Source organism: Myodes glareolus, chromosome X (genome assembly GCF_982192425.1).
Source record: "Myodes glareolus chromosome X, mMyoGla1.1, whole genome shotgun sequence".
Lineage (NCBI taxonomy): Eukaryota > Metazoa > Chordata > Mammalia > Rodentia > Cricetidae > Myodes > Myodes glareolus.
The window spans coordinates 96,147,805-96,169,329 of record NC_142053.1 but is presented as its reverse complement, the minus strand read 5'-3'; the positions used below and the strand labels follow the sequence as shown (position 1 = coordinate 96,169,329).

Sequence of the window (21,525 nt, the reverse complement as noted above, 5' to 3'; positions counted from 1 at the left end):
TTTCCCATTTATTTTGTTTTTGTTTTGTTTGTTTATTGCTCATTGTTTTTTATCACAGTACTAAAACTCCTAAGACCAATAAATAAGTAAATAAATAAATATATGAATAAATAAAAACCACAGGTATTGCTGTCACAGACCTGACCATATTACAGACCTGACCGTGTGATTTTTGGATGAGGGTAGTGGTATTTGAACTTTGGACTAGAAAGACTGTCAAGTACTTAGAGCTCAGTGGGATAGTTTGTAGAATATAGGAGTATTGAGAGCTATGTAGATGATGGAATACTACCTTGTGAAGTTTCAGATGAAAGTAAAGACTATCAGGCCCATTAGGCGTTTTGAATTAAGAATTTGTGGTTCTGGTCAGCTGAAGCTATGATTAAGAAACCAGCAGAGCGAGTTCTATGACAGGCTCCTAATCTACACAGAGAAGCCCTGTCTTAAAAAACAAAACAAAAAACAAACATAGAAACCAGATGTACTAAAGTGAAAATTTTGCTTTTGTGTCTAAGAAAGTTTGAGAAACTAAAGTTATGCTAATATATATGTCTTTGTTAAGTGCAAAAATCATATCATTTTTTTATAAAGACTTGGAGTTTGGATGTTATTATTTTTCACTGCAGAGAAAGAAAAGCAAAAACCCAGTCAATGTTCCTATCTGTGGGAAGAAAGATCATCACTTTCATACTCTGGCAGTACAATATTTTCTTTTTAAATTCAACAGTATTCTAACCCACATCCAATTCAATACTTGGTTTAATATTTTTTCTGTGATATTGATATAAAATGTTTCCCAATCTTAGAAAGAAAAGAAAAAGTTTTCCCATGATAATTTTAGTAAAGTAGTAACTATGCAAAAACTAGATGTTTTGTTTCAAGAGAATAACAGCTATACACACAGGCCTAAGAAACCTATTTCAAACTATTTTTTAATCCATAAGATAATTATCTATAGTGTTTTATTGCAATTAAAACTCAGCTATGTATTTTTAATAAATACATTTCACATGCTGATGTGAAATTTCCCTGTGTGTGCTGTGATTACCATTAATGAATAAAAAAAAACTGGCTTGGTCTGTTAATAGAACAGAACTAGGTGGGGAAAGCTAGGCTGTATGCTGGGAGAAAGACTAGGTTCAGAGAGAAGCCATGGAGCCACCACCAGAGTAAGCCCTGTCGAAAATTTGCTGGTAAGCCACTGCCACATGACAATACATAGATTAATAAAAATGGGTTAAATTAATTTGTAAAAGTTAGCCAATAAGAAGCTAGAGCTAATGGGTCAAGAAGTGATTTAATTAATACAGTTTCTGTGTGATTATTTCAGGTCTAAGGTAGCCAGGAAGTTGGGAACAAACAAGTGGCATTCTCCCAACAGCAAGCCATATATATTTAAAATATTTTACACCATACAAATCCTAGCAATAAAAGTAAAAAATTATGTATATTAAAAACCCATTTAGTGATATGTAACGACCATGACAAGGAATTTTTTCCTATAAAATATTGAGTGCAATCTGTTATAAATGTTTTGATCACTTTTCATTGAATTTCCTTAAAATTTAAAAAATTGTGCTCCATAATATGGTGAAAGCAGGCAAGTAGTACCAATTTGTAGTGTAGTGTTAAAATTTAGCATACAGGTCAATTAAATAAGAATATATACAGCTATATGATATATAAATACAGATATATAGTGTTTGCATTCATTTTCTAAGATTTATTTATAAATTTGAGCTTTTATATCAGTTGCTTTCCTTTATATATTAACATCTGGAAAAACCTGGTTTCATAAGCAAAAGCAAAGAGATTTGCTTCTTAACAAAGAGAACATATGAGAATAAGTTATTAAATATAAATCAGAGCACATCTATCGATGATTTTTAGAGCAGGCTCCTCATCATATTGTCTTTTAGGGGTATTTTGTAGTTGCCAAATTTGTGTTGTAAATAAGATGTGCCACACTATGTCAAATGTAATTTGGATTTATACTCATTTGAATCTCTGGTAACAATAGAATATGCTATACTTTACTCTGGACACATCTAGAAAGTGTTCTTGGCCATACAGGCAGACAGATTTCTAAATGACAGGGCTCAAGCTCAACAAGTCAATTATACCTGTCTTTTGATTCCTTGGACTGCAACAGTCTGAAGGAATTATGTTGGGTTTTCTTCCTGGTTTGACTTTCAGAGTCAACACTGTATCTTCTGGGCCTTTTGCCCAATAATACTCTGTCCACATATTGGTTGATGTCTGAGTTATTTAAAAGAGACATGATTTTTTTTAACATTTAGAAATAGCGTGCAGATGCCACATGAAGTAGAAATTCCAGGTTGTCATCACTTATTGATCACAATTCAAACCTGTTATGTCATGTATTTTATATGTATTTACTTAACATTGCATTACTTTTTCACTAAGTACTTTGGGTTTTAATGCCTTTTGTTTTCTACAGTAGAACAGTTTAAATGATCAATACCAGACATTTCTTATTTGAAAAGTTAAAGACTTAGGACAAGACACAGAGAGAATACAAAAGGAAAGCAGGACATGCCAAGTGAATGTGGAAATAAAAGGCAAACCTATGAATTGAATAGCAATATTTTTTCTTATTATTATTGTGTGTGTGAGAGAGAGGGTAGCAAAAGGAGAGAGGAGAGTTTGTGTGTGGTGTGTGCACACAAATGTGTACAGTTGTAGTGCAAACATGATCTTCTGCAGAGGCCAGAAAAGAATGTCAGTGTCCTGCTTTATCACTCTTCACCTTGTTCCACTGAGACACCATCAGTCACTGAACCTGGAGATAAGCTGGCTTCCAGCAAGGCTCAGTGATTCTCCTGTCTCCATCCCCTACCCAGTGCACAAAACTGATGGTATACCCCCCTGGCTTCTTCTGTGGGTGTGGAGGACTTCTACTCAGATCATATGCGTGCTCAGCAAGCACTCTTACACACTGTGCTACCTCCCAGCTCAGGCTTATTATTAAGCTTACTATTATTTGTAGGGAAAAACCAGATATTTATAGTTACCACAGTTGATTGGATATATATTTGGTTCAACGAGACTATTAAAATTAGATGATCAGACATGTAACAGCCCAGCTTTCTATAGTTCCAAATGTGTTTTCTAATATCATAATCAAGAGTTTTGTTATAAGCTTCTTAACTATTGACATGAGAATGGGTTAGCTTTCATTGTGCAGTTTGAGACAGAGCCCTGAAATCATGACCAGTGATATTCTCTGGAAGATTCCTGACCTTTTTTTTTAAGATGTAGGATGAGTCTTATACAGATACTTTATCACTGATGTAGGCTACTCAGCTCTGAAAACCACTCAATGACTTTTCACCGAGACACCTTTCTTATTATTTGAATGCCATATATTCAGATTGTTGGAATTGCTAGCTTTCCTTAAGCAAGAAAGACAAAATTGAAGTCTTTATACAAATGACAAGTCAAAGTCAAAATTGTAAAACCTCGTATTTCTAGGTTCCTGGGATCTTTTATTAATACTTTTTCAATTTTCACTTTTTTCTTTCAGACAAGTGCTTACTAAGTAGCCAAAGATGGTGTGGGCAGTACTAGGTATCCTAGGCACATCTGGAATTCACAATTCTTTTTCTTCTACCTCTACAGTGATAAAATTTCAGGCATGCAACACATGTTTCTATTTTGGATCCAATATTCAACCATTAGCAGCAATAGATGGATTGTTCTTTCAAATAAGCTGTTACCCAAAGAGACAAAAATTTAGGCTACATTTATCCATTTAATGGATTATTTATCTTATATGCTAAAAATAGGAATTAGGCAATATTATAGAAATATTGTATAAAATAATCAAAATTCCAGATTGATGCCTTAATTCAATTGGTTAAAGAAATCTGACTTTTTCTTGACCAATGTTAATAAGGGAGTTAGTGCTTTGCGAAAAGGTATCTCCATGATTTTTCAAATGAACACACTGAAAACACTCCCCATGTCATGGGACCTTTTCATCTCACTGTGATGTGGTCACTTAGTCTTTATGATTGTTTCCCATGAAAAAAAGAACAATACTAAAACAACTTTACAAATTATTCCATTTATGAAAGGTAAGAGGCAAAGACCATAGTCTCACTCCTCCCACTCTTCAACTGGACTTTGGGAGCTCAGCTCAGTGCTCCCAAATTCATAGTTAAGAATTAATAGCCAAATAAACAACAGATTCTTTCTAGTTCTAAAAATTAAGTGCATTTTTGTTCTTTAATTATTTATGTAAGGAGTTCCTTAACAACATGAATATACAATTGAAGTATATGTTTGAAATCTTTTTTTCCTTAATCATTAAAAATGAGTAAATTATAGCATATTGTAACCTGAAGTTGCAGTGGTTAAATTGGTTTTTAAATAGACAGTATGGAACCGTGTGATGTATAATACTACATAATGAATTAAAATACAATTTTTAAAATTGATAAAAAGGTTCAAGTTCATTAAAAATTAATATCAATATTATAATAAAAGCACCTGTTAAAAAATTTCATCCAAGTATCTATCTCCTTCTCAATAACCATTTAAATATTATATGCATGGTTTGGTTACAAAGAAAGTATTGCAGGGATTGGCCTTTGCAGTTTTGAGTATAACATGCCTAATATTATGACTTAGACTTATTTAGCTATTAAAATGTATTAGAGAAAGGCACATTAAGCAGAACTGAATTACTCACCTAGTTGAGTCTCCTGAATTGTTAGTTTACTTTCCACAGGATACAGAAGCTTGGGTGGCTTATCAGTCAGAGGAGCTGAAAAACAACAAAAATAATAATATAAAGACTTACAGTTATGCTGTATGAACTAAAGGAAATAACATAGTTAATTTTCCCAAACATTTTAAAAGTAATGTCAAAGCACTCTAAGTAATGGCTTTAAACTTTCAGGTAGTAACTTCAAGCAAATCAAAAAGTTATTAGATTGTACAAGTGTGAAATATAACACAAATTGATACATTACATTGTGAGTTACAGAATCAGGATTGGTCAGTCCTCTGGAACTTATGTCCATGTTTCTTCAGTTTTACTTTGTCTTTAGTTTTGAAGGAGTGTTTTAAATTTTATACTGTGTGAAAGGTATATGAGATATATATGACACGTACTATAATTTTCCAGCATAGAATGATATAATTCTTGTTAATTCCATTCTTATTTTAAATTTTGATCACTTTGCTTAAAAATACACAATTTAGTAATGATTTCCTACTGTTCTTTTAACTAATGAGGAGATAATGTGGCACTAAATTATTGTTAGTAGAAAAATGAACTCCCACCCAAAGCAAATACTCTTAGCCCATATTTTTCTCTTAGACAAAAAAGCTTTACTGTTACTATCCATTACATTTTGTGGCATTTGTTGCTAATTTACATGACATACTCTTTAAATTTAAGTTTCTACACATTTCCTTTCTGTGCTCTTGTCAATTTCAACTATCAGCTAATAAATCAGTTTGCTGTGAAAGCTCTCTTTGGAAGGATGCTTCCCACTGTATACTTTATTTGCAGCTAAACTAGATTCTCTGGACTGTTCACAAATAGTTATTCCTGAAGCCTGCCCCCACCCCTGTCTGATTGAATTGCCCAGGTCCTTTGAAACTGGTCACTGCAACTTGTACTTCGTAGCAAGTACAGAGATGATCAATTAATGGTTGCTGAACTAAATGTTTTTGCTTCGAGGACTTCTTTCTTATTTGCCAGGAACACATGCCAGCTTGCTTGATAACTGGAAGGATGATTTAGGTAGAACAGCCAGGACTTGACTACATGTACTTATCAGCAGAGGATTCAAGAATTTAAGCTGTTTTAGCAGCTTGCCTCCATCTCCTATTAACAAAAATAAATTCCTGCAAAAGTATGATGCACACCAAGTCAGAAAAAAAGAGATGTTACCAGAGTTTATATGTTGGAAATTAACTTCATACACGATTTTTAATCCTTCAATTAATAACTAATTGAGCACAGTATTTATTCACCTTCATTACTATTTAGGTTTAGGAAAGAAAGGCGTAAAGAACGTTTGGTTAATAGAATGAAATGACACATTAAAATTCTCAAAGTTATGAAATTTCTCTGATTAACTTTAATGTTTTTATTTCATGTCTAAAATTTTCTTAACATATTTAATTTTCTTGTCACATAAATAATCTGTTTATTTATTGAATGCTAAAAAATATGTCATTAATGGACAAATAAGTCATGTTTCTTAAACTCTTCTATCGAATGATTATAGTGAACTTAAAATGCAACTGTGTGATCTATATGGTCCCGAGAATGAACTATGGTAGCTATTCTTTTTGTTTTGAATGAGGGAGTTTTCTGAGTCTAGAGTAAGGTAAAGAAAAAAAGAAGAATGAGTAGAGAAGAATAAATGATAAATAGATATCCAGATAAGATAGGGAGCTAGAGAGATAGTTACTTCTCTTTTAGAGGACTTGATCTTCAGGACAATCACAATAGTGTGTGACTTCAGCTCCAACTAATCTGAGGACTCCAGTCTCCTTGTACAACTACATCCATATGTATACCCCCACACAATTAAAAATAATAAAAATAAATACTAGATAAGTAGTAAAACTTCATAAACTTGGGTACTCAAAATATCCAGTATAAACTAAATGATGAAGCTCCCTTAATATAGTCAGTTGGAGTTCCAAATAAAGAGTCTTGAACAAAGCTGATTCCTCTCAGATGAGGTTTTCAAGTAAAAGAACAAATAACATAAAAGGCGATGTTATCAAATGAGAGGCATATACATAACTGTTGAAAATACAAAGAGGTCCCTTTTAACCTGGAGTTCTCAATAGAATCTTGGACAGAGAAAAACATGCCCTCATATGAGGTTTCTGAGTAAAAGAAGACAGATAAAGATGATATCATTAATTTGGTACTCACATTGTCCAGCAGAACCCACCTGGGGGAGCTGAGGCAAGAGGAAGTTTCTAACGAAACTGTCTCTCTGTGACTGTGCATCCCATGGCAAAACACTCATGACTGATTTACAGGCATTTCTTTCCCACTACAGCACTTTTGTGTGGGGGGATATGACAGTAACAACTCTAACTAGTAATTTCTAGCTGTTCTCAAGGATACAGTATTTTGTATGTGGGCTGTTTTGTACTCTTTTCCTATGTTGGGGAAAGGAGACAACCCTTACCCAGACAGGGGTCTTAAAGGACACACTGTGACAACCACATTTGGGTTTGATGTGGGAGAGAAGCAACCCTACTTTCAGAGATAGGTTTTCAGTGATTTTGAACACTATATTATTATTTACCAAAATAGTGTACATTATACAGAAATACTAAAAGAGTTTGTTCAGTAAATTTACTCAGTTAATAAGCCTCATGACTGTGTAGTTAGCAGTAGATAATGCGACAGTTTAATTTAAAAGCAGCTACGGAAAATGTTCCTTGTACAAACACATCCCACACTTGTCTGTGATAAGAGGGTGAGATCTTTAGAGAAAGAAACCGAAACGTATATATATCACAGGTATTCAGAAATATAAAACGCTTTGTGACTCTTTACCTTAGCCTCTGCCTCTTTGGCATAATGTTAGAACCTTGACTTTTCACATTTTGAAGTGAGACAATGTCTAAGTTAACAAATAAATTCTTCATAGAATAACAGAGTGTTGGAGTTACAGAGAATTCTGTTTATTGAGACTATTTATAATGTATTTATAATGTTAAAGTCACATTTCTAACTCAAATGATTTCCACAGTGTTCATCTTCCTGTATAGGGCAGACTTTTTGTATTGAAATTTCATGTGGTCACCACCATACCTAGTTTAGTTCTTATTTATCAATAATTCACTTTTACTTTTTGCTATACTCATTTAATCATATTAATTTTTACAAATTAATTAATTTGACTGTGGCCTTGCCATAAGAGCAAATTCTGTTTGCTTCTATGTACTCTCCCTAATCCCTTCTTTCACTGCCTCGCCCTTTTCCGTCTTCTCACCCTTCTATAAATGGTTGCCTTCTATTTTCAGGGAATGTTGTCCTGTTTCTTGTTTGTTTATATGCTTCATTTTTCCTACATGTGACAGAATTCACAAATTTTTTTCCTGTAGCTGGACAATTTCATCTACTGTTATATTTTCCAGAACCATGTATTTTCTTCAAAGTAACATTATTTCATGATTTTGATCCATTGTGCTTATATCACATTTTCTTTAGCTATTTCTCTATTTTGAACACTGATGGTGATTGTATATCCTGTCCAGGAATCTGAGTTGCAAAAAGGTCAAATTCTTCACCAATAACAAGGCGATTTGAAGCTAGAGTCTTCAGTAGATCTTTTTGTTTTAACATTTTGTTCTATGCTCTTTGAAAGTCTGCCCTGCAGTTTCCCCTCAAGGTGTGTACAATCTGCTAAACAGTGAAAACTTGCAATTAAGTCATCACAACACCAAGCAGAGAGCTGTTGCAGTGCAATCTGTCATAATCTAAAATTATCACATTTTGGTCTTATGTTATGTGATGTTATGACGGATATCAATTTGAAACACTCCTCTTGGGATTTGCCTTTCTTTGCTAAATTTGAATGAAACTTTTCCAACTAGCACAATAGTTGAACTGCTGATCTGGCATCTAGTACCTTGACTGTGAATAGGAGGTGGTCACTATGTTTGGGATGTAACTCAGTTTCCCAGTACTTTGAGTCTAGCAAAATTCTTTTCCACAAATGAAGAGCATTCACAGAATGATCCTTTCTGGCATATTACGTTTCTGGCATATTATGATGCTTAATACATAAATTAGTTTAATTGAGTTGAGAGATGACAGAACTAGGAAAAAGACAGGAGTTCTAACAGCCAGTGAAAATGAATTCAAGATAAGCATTTATTTCCTCTATTTGCAAAGGTAGAACTAGATGGTCTAGTTCTAAAAGCACTTATGAGGAAAACCAAGTCATTTTGATTGTCAAGACAACAATGTGTCTGTGAATGCTTTTCTTTTACTTACTTATATAAAAACATGTAAAACTCACCCATTAACTTAAATCACAGGAAAACAAGTTCATATCCAACAATAGTGATATGAAACAGAGTGGGATTTTTAAATCATATTTTATTTCCCCACGCACAATTATAATAGAACGATTACTTTCATAGCTATACATTACATAGAGCTTGATAGCCACCATCAAAATTATATTCAGGCCTTCATTTTATTCTTTACAATATTATATCAACAACATTAATGCTAATACAGTCATTAAAATGTTGATAGGCTTCTCCTACAAACATGTCTCAGTTGACAGATGGTTCTGTAAAAAAAAAAAAAAAAGTAGATTTTTTTAGGTCTTTCCATTTGCTTGCTGAGCAACAGTTAGAGAAATGTCTAAAAGTCAGTAACTAAAAATGTCTACAGAATTGTCTGCTCACCTATGCCATAACTATTCCTTAACTATTCAGAGATCTGTTGTTTGTTTGTTTTTGAGACAGGGTTTCTCTATATAACAGCCCTGTATCTATGTAACAGGCTGTCCAGAAATTCACTTTGTGGACCAGACTGGCCTTGAACTCACAGAGATTCACCTGCCACTGCCTCCAAAGTTCTGGCATTAAGGGTTTGTACTACCAAGCCTGACAATTCGGTGCTTTAAGATTTGTTCACTTCTGCATTTGCGTTATGGAGCAGTGAAAACATGGATTCTTTCTCCTTAAGGAACATAACCACAATTCTTGGTTCTTTCTAAGGTTCTTACAGAAATGCAACGTACTGAGTATAAAACATGCTTTTCTCTGTGGAACAATCCCCTCTCTAGTCCTTCAAATGTTAACAAGCATACTCAATATTTATTGCATTCCTACACTGATTCTACCACAAAATTTGCCCTTTATCAATCCTAAATAATTTCTATAATGTATTTTAATTAGTTCCCTTTTCACTTTGTTTCCTAGAAGAGCTTTGATAGAGTAAGGAAGATCACACACACGGACTTAATAATTCCTAATATTGCTTATTGCTCGGCTAATGTATTTAACAATTTGTGGACTCAATCTTCTTGTATGTAAAGTGTGATATAAATGCACTTTCCTCATGGGTCCATGCAAAGGTTCAGTAAGATAATTCATTAAATAACTATGTAGAGAAGATACAAAAGAAATATGCACTAATGGCATCTATCAATATTTGGGCAATAGCACTTAGAATCTTTTTATCCCCATAAGAAAAATATTATTTTTGGAATAATAAACTTAATATTTAACTAAATGTTCAAAGTGCCTTATACTATAAATTTAAAAATTATTCATGCTTCACACAGACTTTGCAAGACAGGGAAAATTATTTATCTTTAAGAATTCAATTCACAAACAAATTTTGAGTAGCTTTAAATATTCACACAATGTACTGTGAATATAAAATGACTCAAATATTACATTCAAAAGTTTGAGTTCCTCACTCATCAAGCTTAAAACCTATGTATTTATACCCATAATTCAATTTGATGAATGTTTGTCAAGTAACTAAAGTAATAATCACTAAGTTATAAATAAAAGAGATGATGGGAGATTGCTCAATGGGTATAGTGCTAGCTGAAGAAGTATGAGCACTTAACTTTAGATCACCAGCACCCATTTGAAAAGCTAGATGCAACAGTTTTGTGATGGGAAAGCTTCATAACATGTGATGTGACAGCAGGATTTCTCCAGCTCACAGTAAGCTCCAGGTTCAATGAAAGACCGTGTCTCAGAAAATAAGGTAGAAAGTGATCAAGGAAGACACCCAATGTTCAACTCAGGACTTCACATGCATACATACATAAACACCCATGTATACACATACATATGTACACGAATGCATACACACTTGCATACATGCACACACATGCGTGCACACACACATATACAGAGAGAGAGAGAGAGAGAGAGAGAGAGAGAGAGAGAGAGAGAGAGAAAGGGCTGTGCTCAGTGTTATCCACAAAGATTCTTAAAAATGAGAGAATATTTTTGACATGCTATGATAAGTCTAGAATTAGGTTAGTTTCTTTAGAAATTTATTTTAAGTTCATCATCTAAAACTGATAATAAAATATTCAAAGACAAGAACATTTGAGGCGATTACACCGACTCCATTTTACAATGGGTAATTTTTAATGTCTTCTTTTTAAACCTAAACGAATTGACCAACATCTGTTAGTTTTCTTAGCAGATAAGAGAATTTACATCATCCGTAGAGTTTGAACTCTTAATAAATCTGGTAGGATTTCAACTCTGTTTTCTTTGGCCTGGAATCATTAAATAATAGTTTCTAATACTAGGATACAGATTGTATGAAAGCTGAATGCACCGTGTCATGGCCCATGGAATTAAAAAGGGTGGAAAGAAGAACTTATCCACATGTTACATGGGAAATTCATTTAGTAGAGAAAGGGTGTTTTGTTTGTCATTTGTCCCTAATGCTCTGAAGTTGATGTATCCTCTCTTTTCCCTCACAAATGATAATGATGGTGACTCACAACAGCCATGGAGTCTCAGAAGCCTCAAGGATAAAGGAATAGAAAAGCTATTGCACACTGAAGTCCAGGAAAAAGGCTATACATACAGAATAATATTTTGAGTCATATCAAATGACATAAATGATGTATTTACCAAAACGCATGTGCCAAGGAAAAACAAAAAATCCACCTGACTAAATTTGATACTTGAAATTATGCTCATTCTGATAAGTTTTACTTACAATGAAAATAAAACAAGCACATCCAGTCATTCACTTATTCATTAAGTCTGTCCTAAGCATCTTTTCTTTGTTTACAGCTATTCTGGTTACAAGGACAGAGACAGACAAGATTCCTCTTTTCAGGGAGCAGATCTTTGAAAAAGTAAGATATGTAATAAACATTTACATGAGTACATATCTAATAATATGCACTTGATAATAAATATCATAAAATGATGCAGCTAAAAAGATAGAGACTGGCATAGGTGCTGTTTTAGGGAACAGTCAGAAAAGACTGTTCTAAGTGAAGATCATTTGAGACAGAGCTTTGAGAAAGGAGGAGATAAGCTATGTATGGGACAAGCTGAGAACAAGACAGGAATACACATGGAATATTTGAGGGATGTTAAAAATCAGATTTAAAAGAGATTCAGAAACAGTCATGAACCAATGTAGACAGGCTTTTTTTTCTTTCTTTTTTTTTTTTTTAGAAAGTACTTCATTTTTATTCTAAACACTATAGGAATGTTTTTGAGGTTTTTGTGAAGGTGAGTGACTGTGTTAACATTTAAGTACCAAAGCTTTCAGGTATCTTGATATTCGTGTCTAGCAGGACTGAAGTGAATGAAAATCGAAGAGCAAAGTGGGGAGGCAGGCCGGCAGGCAAGCAAGCAGAATATTGAAGCAGTTTACAAAGAGCTCATGATGGTGGTAGCAGAAATGGTAAGCTGTTTTCCCCTTTAAGTACTTTTTTAGTAGATCTCAATGAACAATTTACTGATGGATTAGTTGTGGGATACAAATGGTATTCATGAGTCAAAGAGGATTTTCCAGTTATTAGATTGAGCATGTCATCTAATGATATTAAAAGATAGTTTAATAAAATCATGCTTATGAGAAACAGATGTCAATAGATTTTTATGTGTATGATGCATGTGTATGGGGTATATGTGTACATGTTGTGTAATGAGCATGCCTATGCCCATAGAGCCAAAGAAGAGTGCTGTGTTTCGTCTTGCTCCTTTTTAAAATCGGTCTCTCCAGGAACCTGGAGGTACAGGGTTTTTGTTTTATTTTACTGTGATCCTGGTAGCCAAGAGGTCTCAGAATTCTTTTTCTCTCTGTCACTCTCAGTGGTCTAACTATGGTATATGTGGGACCACAGCCAGCTTTTTTGTCAGTGCTGGGATCTGAACTCCATTCCTCATGCTTGCACAGCAAGCACTTTAAAGTACTGAGCCATCTTTCCTGCTCGGAAGAAATGCCTTTTATAAATGAGTTCAGTCACATTATCTATGCAAACTAGCTAATTGTTTATCAATATTTTCTGTTTCAGAAATTGAGTCACATATGGGTAAGCAATTATGGTCCCTAAAGACTGAGAAAGTAGTCTTTTCAGTTTATTTCAAGCTAATGTCATTTTCATTTATTATAAGATGCAGTTCTGTTAATTCAGCTACCATTCACAGTAATAAAAAGTAGACTACAAAGTTTATTTTTTAATAAAACAGTCATGATTACCCAAAGCAATGTGAAATTGCTAAGTATTCTCTTAGTTAGTTGTTATATAGTACATATTCAACTAAATAGTATAACTTACAGTTTTTCTTACTTTAAAGCATTTATTAGGAAGTACTATTTGAGTGATAGAATTGATGCTTATTCACTTTAAAGTATCCTAATAAACATTCAGGTAAGAAATTAAAAGTACTGTTATAATTTCTCTCTAAGAAGAATCTATCAAGAGTATAAAAAGAAAATATATTCAACAATGGATGGAGTTAGTGTTAACAATTTGATTCTCTATTTTTCATATGTATTTCCATCTTAAACTCCAGCTTCTATTGTGCATGTCACTCCTTGGCTTACTCAGCAGTATGGCAAATTTCACAGTTCATTCAAATACCCACTAAACCCCAATTTCAACAACATGAGCAGCAAATAAATAAATAAGTGTAAAAAAAAAAGAAAACCAAGGAGTGTGATAGCAGACATCATGGGTAGATGGAGAGTAAATAAGCTGTTTCAATGTCATAATTTCATTCTTAAAAAAAAATCTCCGCTCTAGATTTTGCATAAACGCAGTTTGGATGAATTCTAACTGATTGCATGTCTGATTTTAAGTATTTAAAATAAATTGATGTGTGTACTCAAAGCTAAAGTTAAAAAATGCTGAGAAAAGGGAAACAATGAATAATTTTCTAGTGAAATTATGATGAACCCTAGGAAAAGGATGCTGATTTATATAAGAGCTATAATCAAGAAGGTGAGCTTGCCAATTACTGTTTTCACTTCTGTCAATAGACAAGAAAAAACCTAATGGTTACTAATTAGCTTCCTGAGACAATAGTTAATTCCAGGAAATTCTATGCCCTCCAAAGGAAAGCATCTTCTGCAGCAATGAGAAAGTATGCAAACTTCTTAAGATATATCATTTTTCTTTTTTTAAAGGGCTTTCATGGAATGAAAAATTCAAACTTAAAGTTATTATAAAATGTTATTGAAAGTCAGTTGTAGATCAGATGAATGACATTATGTTACCAATGAGATCAAAACATTTAAAATTCTCTGCTTGCCATGGGATAATATGATAAGACATTAAGAGTTCCATATTATAACATAGTGCAATTTAGTGATCTTCCAGATTATACTTAATTGCTGTATTTATAATTATATTTCTGCAAAAGACAGTTACATTTCCTGGTTTTCCAGTCAAATCATAAAATCTGTATTACTACTAACTTGTATGGCTCTATATTCTCAAGTAGGCTTGTGACAATTGGTGGGAGGTCTTTTTTGATAAAGATTATTGATAAATACCTTATAATACTTCGGGACTTCTCTATGTATAATCTGACCTTTCAACAGTGTTTATTATCACTAAGATTTAAAAACATGTCATGTGGTAACTGCAATAAAAGTGTCTTTATTACCTATTTTTCATGCCCAGATTACACAAAGATTAAAATTATCTGGTGAGTAGAAATATTCCGACAACATAGAGACTTAAAACACAAAACAGATGAAAGTTTAGCCTGGGCTACCAAAGTAGGCCACAGTCACAAATATTCTATGAAACCCTTCATAGGCTCAGCATGCAAAACGGTAAAGAATGGCAAGTGTGCAGGGGAGATATGGAAAAAAAAAGTAGGGTGAATTAATTAATTAATTAATTAATTAATTAATTAATACATGATTGACAACATGTATTGAGTGGATCTGCCAGGGTTTCAATCCAAGTAGGCAATGTGCTACATCAATGTATCATCTTATATGGATATGACCTCTTTTTGCTTCATTCTATTGACAAAACATTAAGTATACTGGTTGTTGGCTAGACCTATCAGCATAAATTTAATCCTTGTAAGACATTAAAGTGAAAATATAAAATTTGTAAGATTGAAAATATATGTATAGATCCAAAAATTAACACACCATGTTTTATGACATGCAGTTACCTTATTTCCTTGAACCATTTGTTTGCTATGAAGAGAAAAACTAAGAAAAATTTCCAGGAATGTCCAAAAATGGCCACTGAGGAGAGAAGTCAGATGGAAACACCGGTCTTCTGGTTTTAGTAGCCACACACTTTCCATTTGGGCATACAGCCTTTCAGATTTTATGTTGTCCCATGTTGTTTCTGCTAACTTTCTTGATTTTGCTGGAACCTCTGGTGATATGAGACATCTTGATAGTAAAAAATTTTCATTAAATTTGGAAACAGTGATGGAAACTTCACTGTTAATTTAACCGAATTTTTTAGAACTAGACAAATTTTGAAAAAAAATATAGATTTTGAATAAACTTTGTCTTGTTTTCTTGAAAATGTTGAAATGCAATATTTTGTCTCTTTTGGTTCTTACTAGAATATTTAAAGAAATTACACTTGTATTTCCTTTTATTGTGTGAATGTTTTGCCTTATATGTATGTCTATTTGCCATGTGTATGCCTGGTCCTTTTAGAGGTCAGAAGAGATTATCGTATCCTTTGGAATGGGAGTTAGAGCTAGTTGTGAGCCACTCTGTTGGTGGTGTGAATTAAACTCACGTCCCTCGCAAGAGCACCCACTGCTCTCAACCACTGAGCCATCATTCTGGCCCATTAGTCAGGCCATTTTAGTGATTGTCGTATTTGATTATGACATATAATTTGAAACTGTCTTGATAGTGGATCCTTTCCAAAAGGTAAGCATTCTAGAAACACTGCTAGAAGAAAGAGATTGAACCTTGGTAAATATATTTTCAACTGATCTTCAAAAAATCAAAGTTTACAAATATAGGCCAAATCTTAGAGTTTTTTATAATGTTTACTTATTAATATTATAGATAACCTTTGGAAAAATATAACATGATATTCCAATTACTAGAATAGTAACTTCATTTTTTCATAAATATAGAAAATTAAATTTAAACAACATATCTCACCATTGCACATTACATTTACGAATTTAATGAGAGGTCAGTTTCTTTAAAATTAATACCAGTCTATGCTGTAAAATAATCCTTCTGTATGCTGTGATTATGTATTCATCTCATTGGTCAAAAAAGAAGCTACTTTGTACAATAGCAACACAGAATGTGGCCAGTTGGGAAAGTCAAACTGAAAATACAGAGAGGAGAAGAGAAGGAAGGGGTCAGGGAGAGATGCAGTCAGCAGACAGAGAAGCAAGATGCTAGATAACTGGTAAAGCCACCAAGCTACATGGCAAAATATAGATTAATAGAAATGAGTTAATTTAAGTTGAGAAAATAAGTTAGTATTAAGCTTAAGCTGTAGGCAAACATTCTGTAATTAATGTAAACTTTATGTGATTATTTGGGGCCAAGTGGCTGAGATAAAAGAAAAGCTTCCCCTCCATTTACAAGTCTGTTTGTCAAATACTGACACATTCAGTTTTTGTACTTAATTTAATTTAATTTTGACTTGATTTAATTTTTTTCAATGAGACTGCCCTAGGATATTCATTAGGTATTTGTGTTAGTATATAATCTTGTTTTCTTATATATGTTATAAATACCAATATAACAGCAATGTAGATATTGTGCATCAAATTGCAGGCTTATTGTGATTTTTTTCTTAGTATGATTGCTTCCAAAAAATATATATCCAGCTACTCAGGGTTTTTTCTTTCTTCTATTTGTTCTAGTTTCATTTCAGATGATGTGACAATCACCATGACAAAAAATAATTTGGCCGGGCGGTGGTGGCGCACGCCTTTAATCCCAGCACTCGGGAGGCAGAGGCGGGCTGATCTTTGTGAGTTCGAGGCCAGCCTGGTCTACAAGAGCTAGCTCCAGGACAGGCACCAAAGCTACAGAGAAACCCTGTCTCGAAAAAAAACCAAAAAAAATAATAATTTGGAAGAGAAAGGGCTTCTTTAGCTGATGAATCTATGTTACAGTTTGCTATCACGGGGAAACTGATAGAGGAACTAAAACTTTCAAATGCACAGTGAAGAGTAGAGAGAGTGTAAACACAGAAATCTTTATTTTTGTATTTGAAACTCAGCCAACTTTCTTCTTTCTTGTTCAGGACTTCCATGCTTGGATAATAGTGTTGCCCTCAATTGACTGGGTCTTCCCGCATCAATTAACCAATTCCCTGGTAGGCATTCCCACTGGCCAACCTGATCTAGATAATTCTTCATTAAGAATCTCTTCTTAAGTAATTTTAGGTTGTGTCAAGTTGAAGGCTAAAGCTAACCAGAACACTATGTGTTGTCATACCAAAGAGTTCCACAATAGCCCAGAATGGAGTATACCAAAGGTTCATTTATTTGGGCATCAGCTCACAGGAATGATAGCACCAGTGAGACACATAGGCCAGAGAAGCTGTGGAGGAGTTACGGAAGGAAACCATAGTGGCAGTAACTCAGCTTCTTAGTAGGTAGGACCAAGCCACGATGTCTGGTCTGGTGGGAAATTGCCAAGTTGCTGTGGCAATCCAGTCAATTTAAAACCTTGCACAGCTACACCAGAGAGGTGGTTTAGCTGCAGAGGGGTAGTTCAGCTGTGTGGGGTGGGTTCTGGGAAGGGCACCACATTGGGGGCCAATTTGTTGTCTTACCAAAGAGTTCAACAATAGTTCAGAATGAAGTATAACAAAGATTTATTTATTTGGGGATAAACTCACAGTAAGGGTAACAACACTCAGTCCTTTGCATGAACTGGGAACTGGAACTGAATCCAGCAGCAAAATGGGCTATGTATGCTTTTCATCTGCATTTATAATACATGAGGCCACACCCAATGTGGGCCTGTGTCTTAAAGGCTATTGGCTGAAAAAGTTGTCATAACACCCCATGTACAACCTTTTTCCCTATTCATACAACCATTATTTTCCTTAATCATTCTTGCTTACTAAGATATAATTTACAAGAGAAAACTAAATATCTTTCTCATTGTATCAAGTGGAAGAAACAAGCCAAGTTTTACAATATTTTGTTGCTGCAAAAACAGAAAGAACCATTGTAACTTCCTTGTATAGACCACTCTCAGACTGCCATCTAATTCATTGCTATAATTTTTCTAATTATTACCACTGAGGGAGCACACAAGATAACTCAGAAAGAGAAAGCACTGCTCGATGACTAAAGTTTGAAGGTCAGAATATACATAAATTTGACAGGCGATGCTTCATTCCGTGAAATTGTCCTTTGGCCTCCACATGTATGCCATATCATGTGCCCCCTCCCATGTCATACAATACACACAAAAATACAAAAATACATAAATAAATATTTAACAAGTCATCCTCTACCAAGAATCATTTCAAGCAGATTCAATTCCTTTTTTGAATTTTTTATTGTTTCATAAAAGGAAAGTGGATCACAAGCCATCGAATTACTGTCAAAAATTTTAAAAAGTCCCAAACCAAACCAGCAACAAAACAGTCAGAAGGACAGAAAAGAAAATAATGTACCTAAAAGCAATAGAATCAGGCACCCTTCAAACAAAACATGATTCCAATTTTATTATGCCTCAAATGCTGTTAGATGACTTCTGTTGTCATCACATAGCCAAGAGATACTTGACAACAAAGGTTAGCCATGTTAAGCATTAAAGTAATACATGGATAAACTTCACGTTTGTTCTTAGCTGCTTTGAATGCCTCTCAAATCATTCAAAGAACAGAAAAAAACGAGAGAAGAAAAAGGCAAAGCCTGTAACTACAACATACATTAATCATTGACGATTACTAAAGCTGAATGAGATGTGTTTTCTGCAAGCTGTTCTCACTTTTACTTGAAATTATCCATCAAAAATAGTTATTTGAGAAAACTAAATCTGAAACTGCATTATATTTGAGTTTCTTGAATATTCTTTATAGTGTCTACACCTACATTTCTTTATTTACTTATGTCCACATGATAAAGTACAACAAATTTAGAGTCAATTTTGTAAAAAGAAATTTCTTCACATTTCTGTAATGTTTAATAAACATAAAGGGAATCTTAAATGTTTAAATGTGAACATATAGAAATATAGTATATCAGTCTTTTATATTTTTATTTCAGTTTTTGACATGAGGTCTCATGTACCTTTTATAGTTAAATGAATATGCCACATTTTAGCTGTGCTGGTTTGAATGAAAGTGACCTCCATAGATTCATACTTTTGAATGTTTAGTCATAAGAACAACTGTTTGAGAAGGATTGGGTGGTGGTGCCTTTTTGAAGGAGATGTGTCACTAGGGGCGAGATGTCAGATTTCAAAAGCCCACAACAGGCCCACTATCTCTCTCTTTCCTGTCTGCAGATCCAGAAGTAAGCTCTCAGCTACTGCTCCAGCATCCTGCCTGCCTGTTGCTATGCTCCCTTCATGATGATCATGTACAAATCCTCTGAAACTGCAAACAAACTCCCCATTAAATGCTTTCTTTTACAAATTGCCTTAGAAAATTCTTCATAGACCTTGAAAGAACAGTACTCAACCTCATATGGAAAAACAAAACAAAAACAAAACCAAGGATAGTCAAAACAATACAGTACAACAAAGAAACTTCTGGAAGCATCATCATCCTTGACATCAAGTTCTATTATAGAGCTACAGTAAATAAAACAGCTTGGTATTGAAATAAAACAGACACCTTGACCAATGGAATCAAATTTAACACCTGGGTATAAATCCATCCACTTATGAAAACCTGTTTTTTGACAAAGAAGCTAGAATTATCCAATGGAATAAAGAAAGCATCTTAAACAAATGGTACTGGAATAACAGGATGTCATCATGTAGAGGAATGCAAATAGATCCATATCTATCCCCATGCACAAAACTCAAGTCCAAATGGATCAAAGACCTCAACATAAAGCCAGCCACACTGAATCTCATAGAAAAGAAAGTGGGAAGTACACTTGAAAGCATTGGTACAGGAGACCATTTCCTAAATATAACCCCAGTAGCACAGACACTGAGAGCAACAAATAAATCAAACCTCTTGAAACTGAGAAGCTTCTGTAACACAAAGAACAAAGTTAATAAGACAAAAAAAGCAGCCTTCAGAATGGGAAAAGATCATCACCAACCCTACATCAGACAGAGTACTGATCTCCAAAATAAATAAAGAACTCAAGAAATTAGACATCAAAACATCAAACAATCCAATTAAAAAATGGGGTACAAATCTAAACAGTGAACTCTCAACAGAGAAATTTCATATGGTTCAAAAGGCATCTAAGGAATTGCTCAATATCCTTAACCATCAGAGACCTGCTAATAAAAACAACTCTGAGATTCCATCTTGCATCATTCAGAATGGACAAGATCAAAAGCACTGATGACAACTGATGATGGAGAGGATGTGGGGTAAGAGGAAGACTCCTCCGTAACTGGTGGGAATGCAAACTTGTATAGCCTCTTTGGAAATCAGTATGATGATTTCTCAGAAAATTAGGAAACAATCTATGTTAAAACTCTACAATATTACTTTTTGGTATATACCCAAAGGAAACTCATTCATACCACAAGAACATGTGCTCAACTATTTTCATAGCAGCATTATTTGTAATAATCAGAGCCTGGAAACAACCTAGATGTTCCTCAACCGAAGAATGGATAAAGAAAATGTGGTACATTTACACAATGGAGAACTACTCAATGGTTAAAAAAGATCACATCTTCAAATTTGCATGAAAATGGATGGATCTAGAAAAAAAAATCCTGAGTGAGGTAGCTCAGACCCAGAAAGACAAATATAATATATAGTGACTCATAGGTAGTTTTCAGACATAAAGCAAAGAAAAAATCAGCTTACATTCCACTACCCTAGAGAATCTAGATAACAAAGTGGACCCTAAGAGAGATGTTCATGGATCTAAATAGGAAGAAGAAAAAGACAAGATCTCCTGAGTAAATTGGAAGTATGGGGATCATGGGAGAGTATAAAAGCGGAGAGGGCAGGAAAGGAGGGGATGGGAGAAAAATGTATAATGCAATAAAAACAATAAAAATAATAAATTACGTTGGTCACAGTGTTCTGTCAAAGCAATGGAATAGTAATTAAGAGAGTTATGAAATAACAAACATGTATTGTTACTGTTGCATTATCAAGAAGGCTGAGAGTGTCAGGTAACATGGATCACATTTCTCTGATCTTTGCATGGCTTTCTCATACTAATGTGGTCAACAAAGGTAAAGTGTTTAGTATTGTCCTTCTTGACTTGCTCACATTTCTTACATATCACCAAGCTAACATAATTTTTAGTAACTAATTCATAGTGGAACAATTACTATTCATAACCAAGAAAGTAACATGACCCAATGCAAATCAACTTCATTTTCCTTTAGTATATTCTGAAACAGTCTTCAAG

At 33.9% G+C, this 21,525-nt stretch overlaps 1 protein-coding gene across 1 annotated transcript in view; it reads right to left on the bottom strand.

Moving 5' to 3' along the window:
* The window catches only part of Il1rapl1 (interleukin 1 receptor accessory protein like 1), a 1,275,516-nt gene that overhangs the window by 292,683 nt on the left and 961,308 nt on the right, over nucleotides 1-21,525 (bottom strand). Inside the window, exon 6 of the mRNA XM_048449782.3 lies at nucleotides 4,718-4,792. Within this exon, the coding sequence (XP_048305739.1) occupies nucleotides 4,718-4,792 (75 nt within the window). The remainder of the gene's footprint in view (nucleotides 1-4,717; nucleotides 4,793-21,525) is intronic.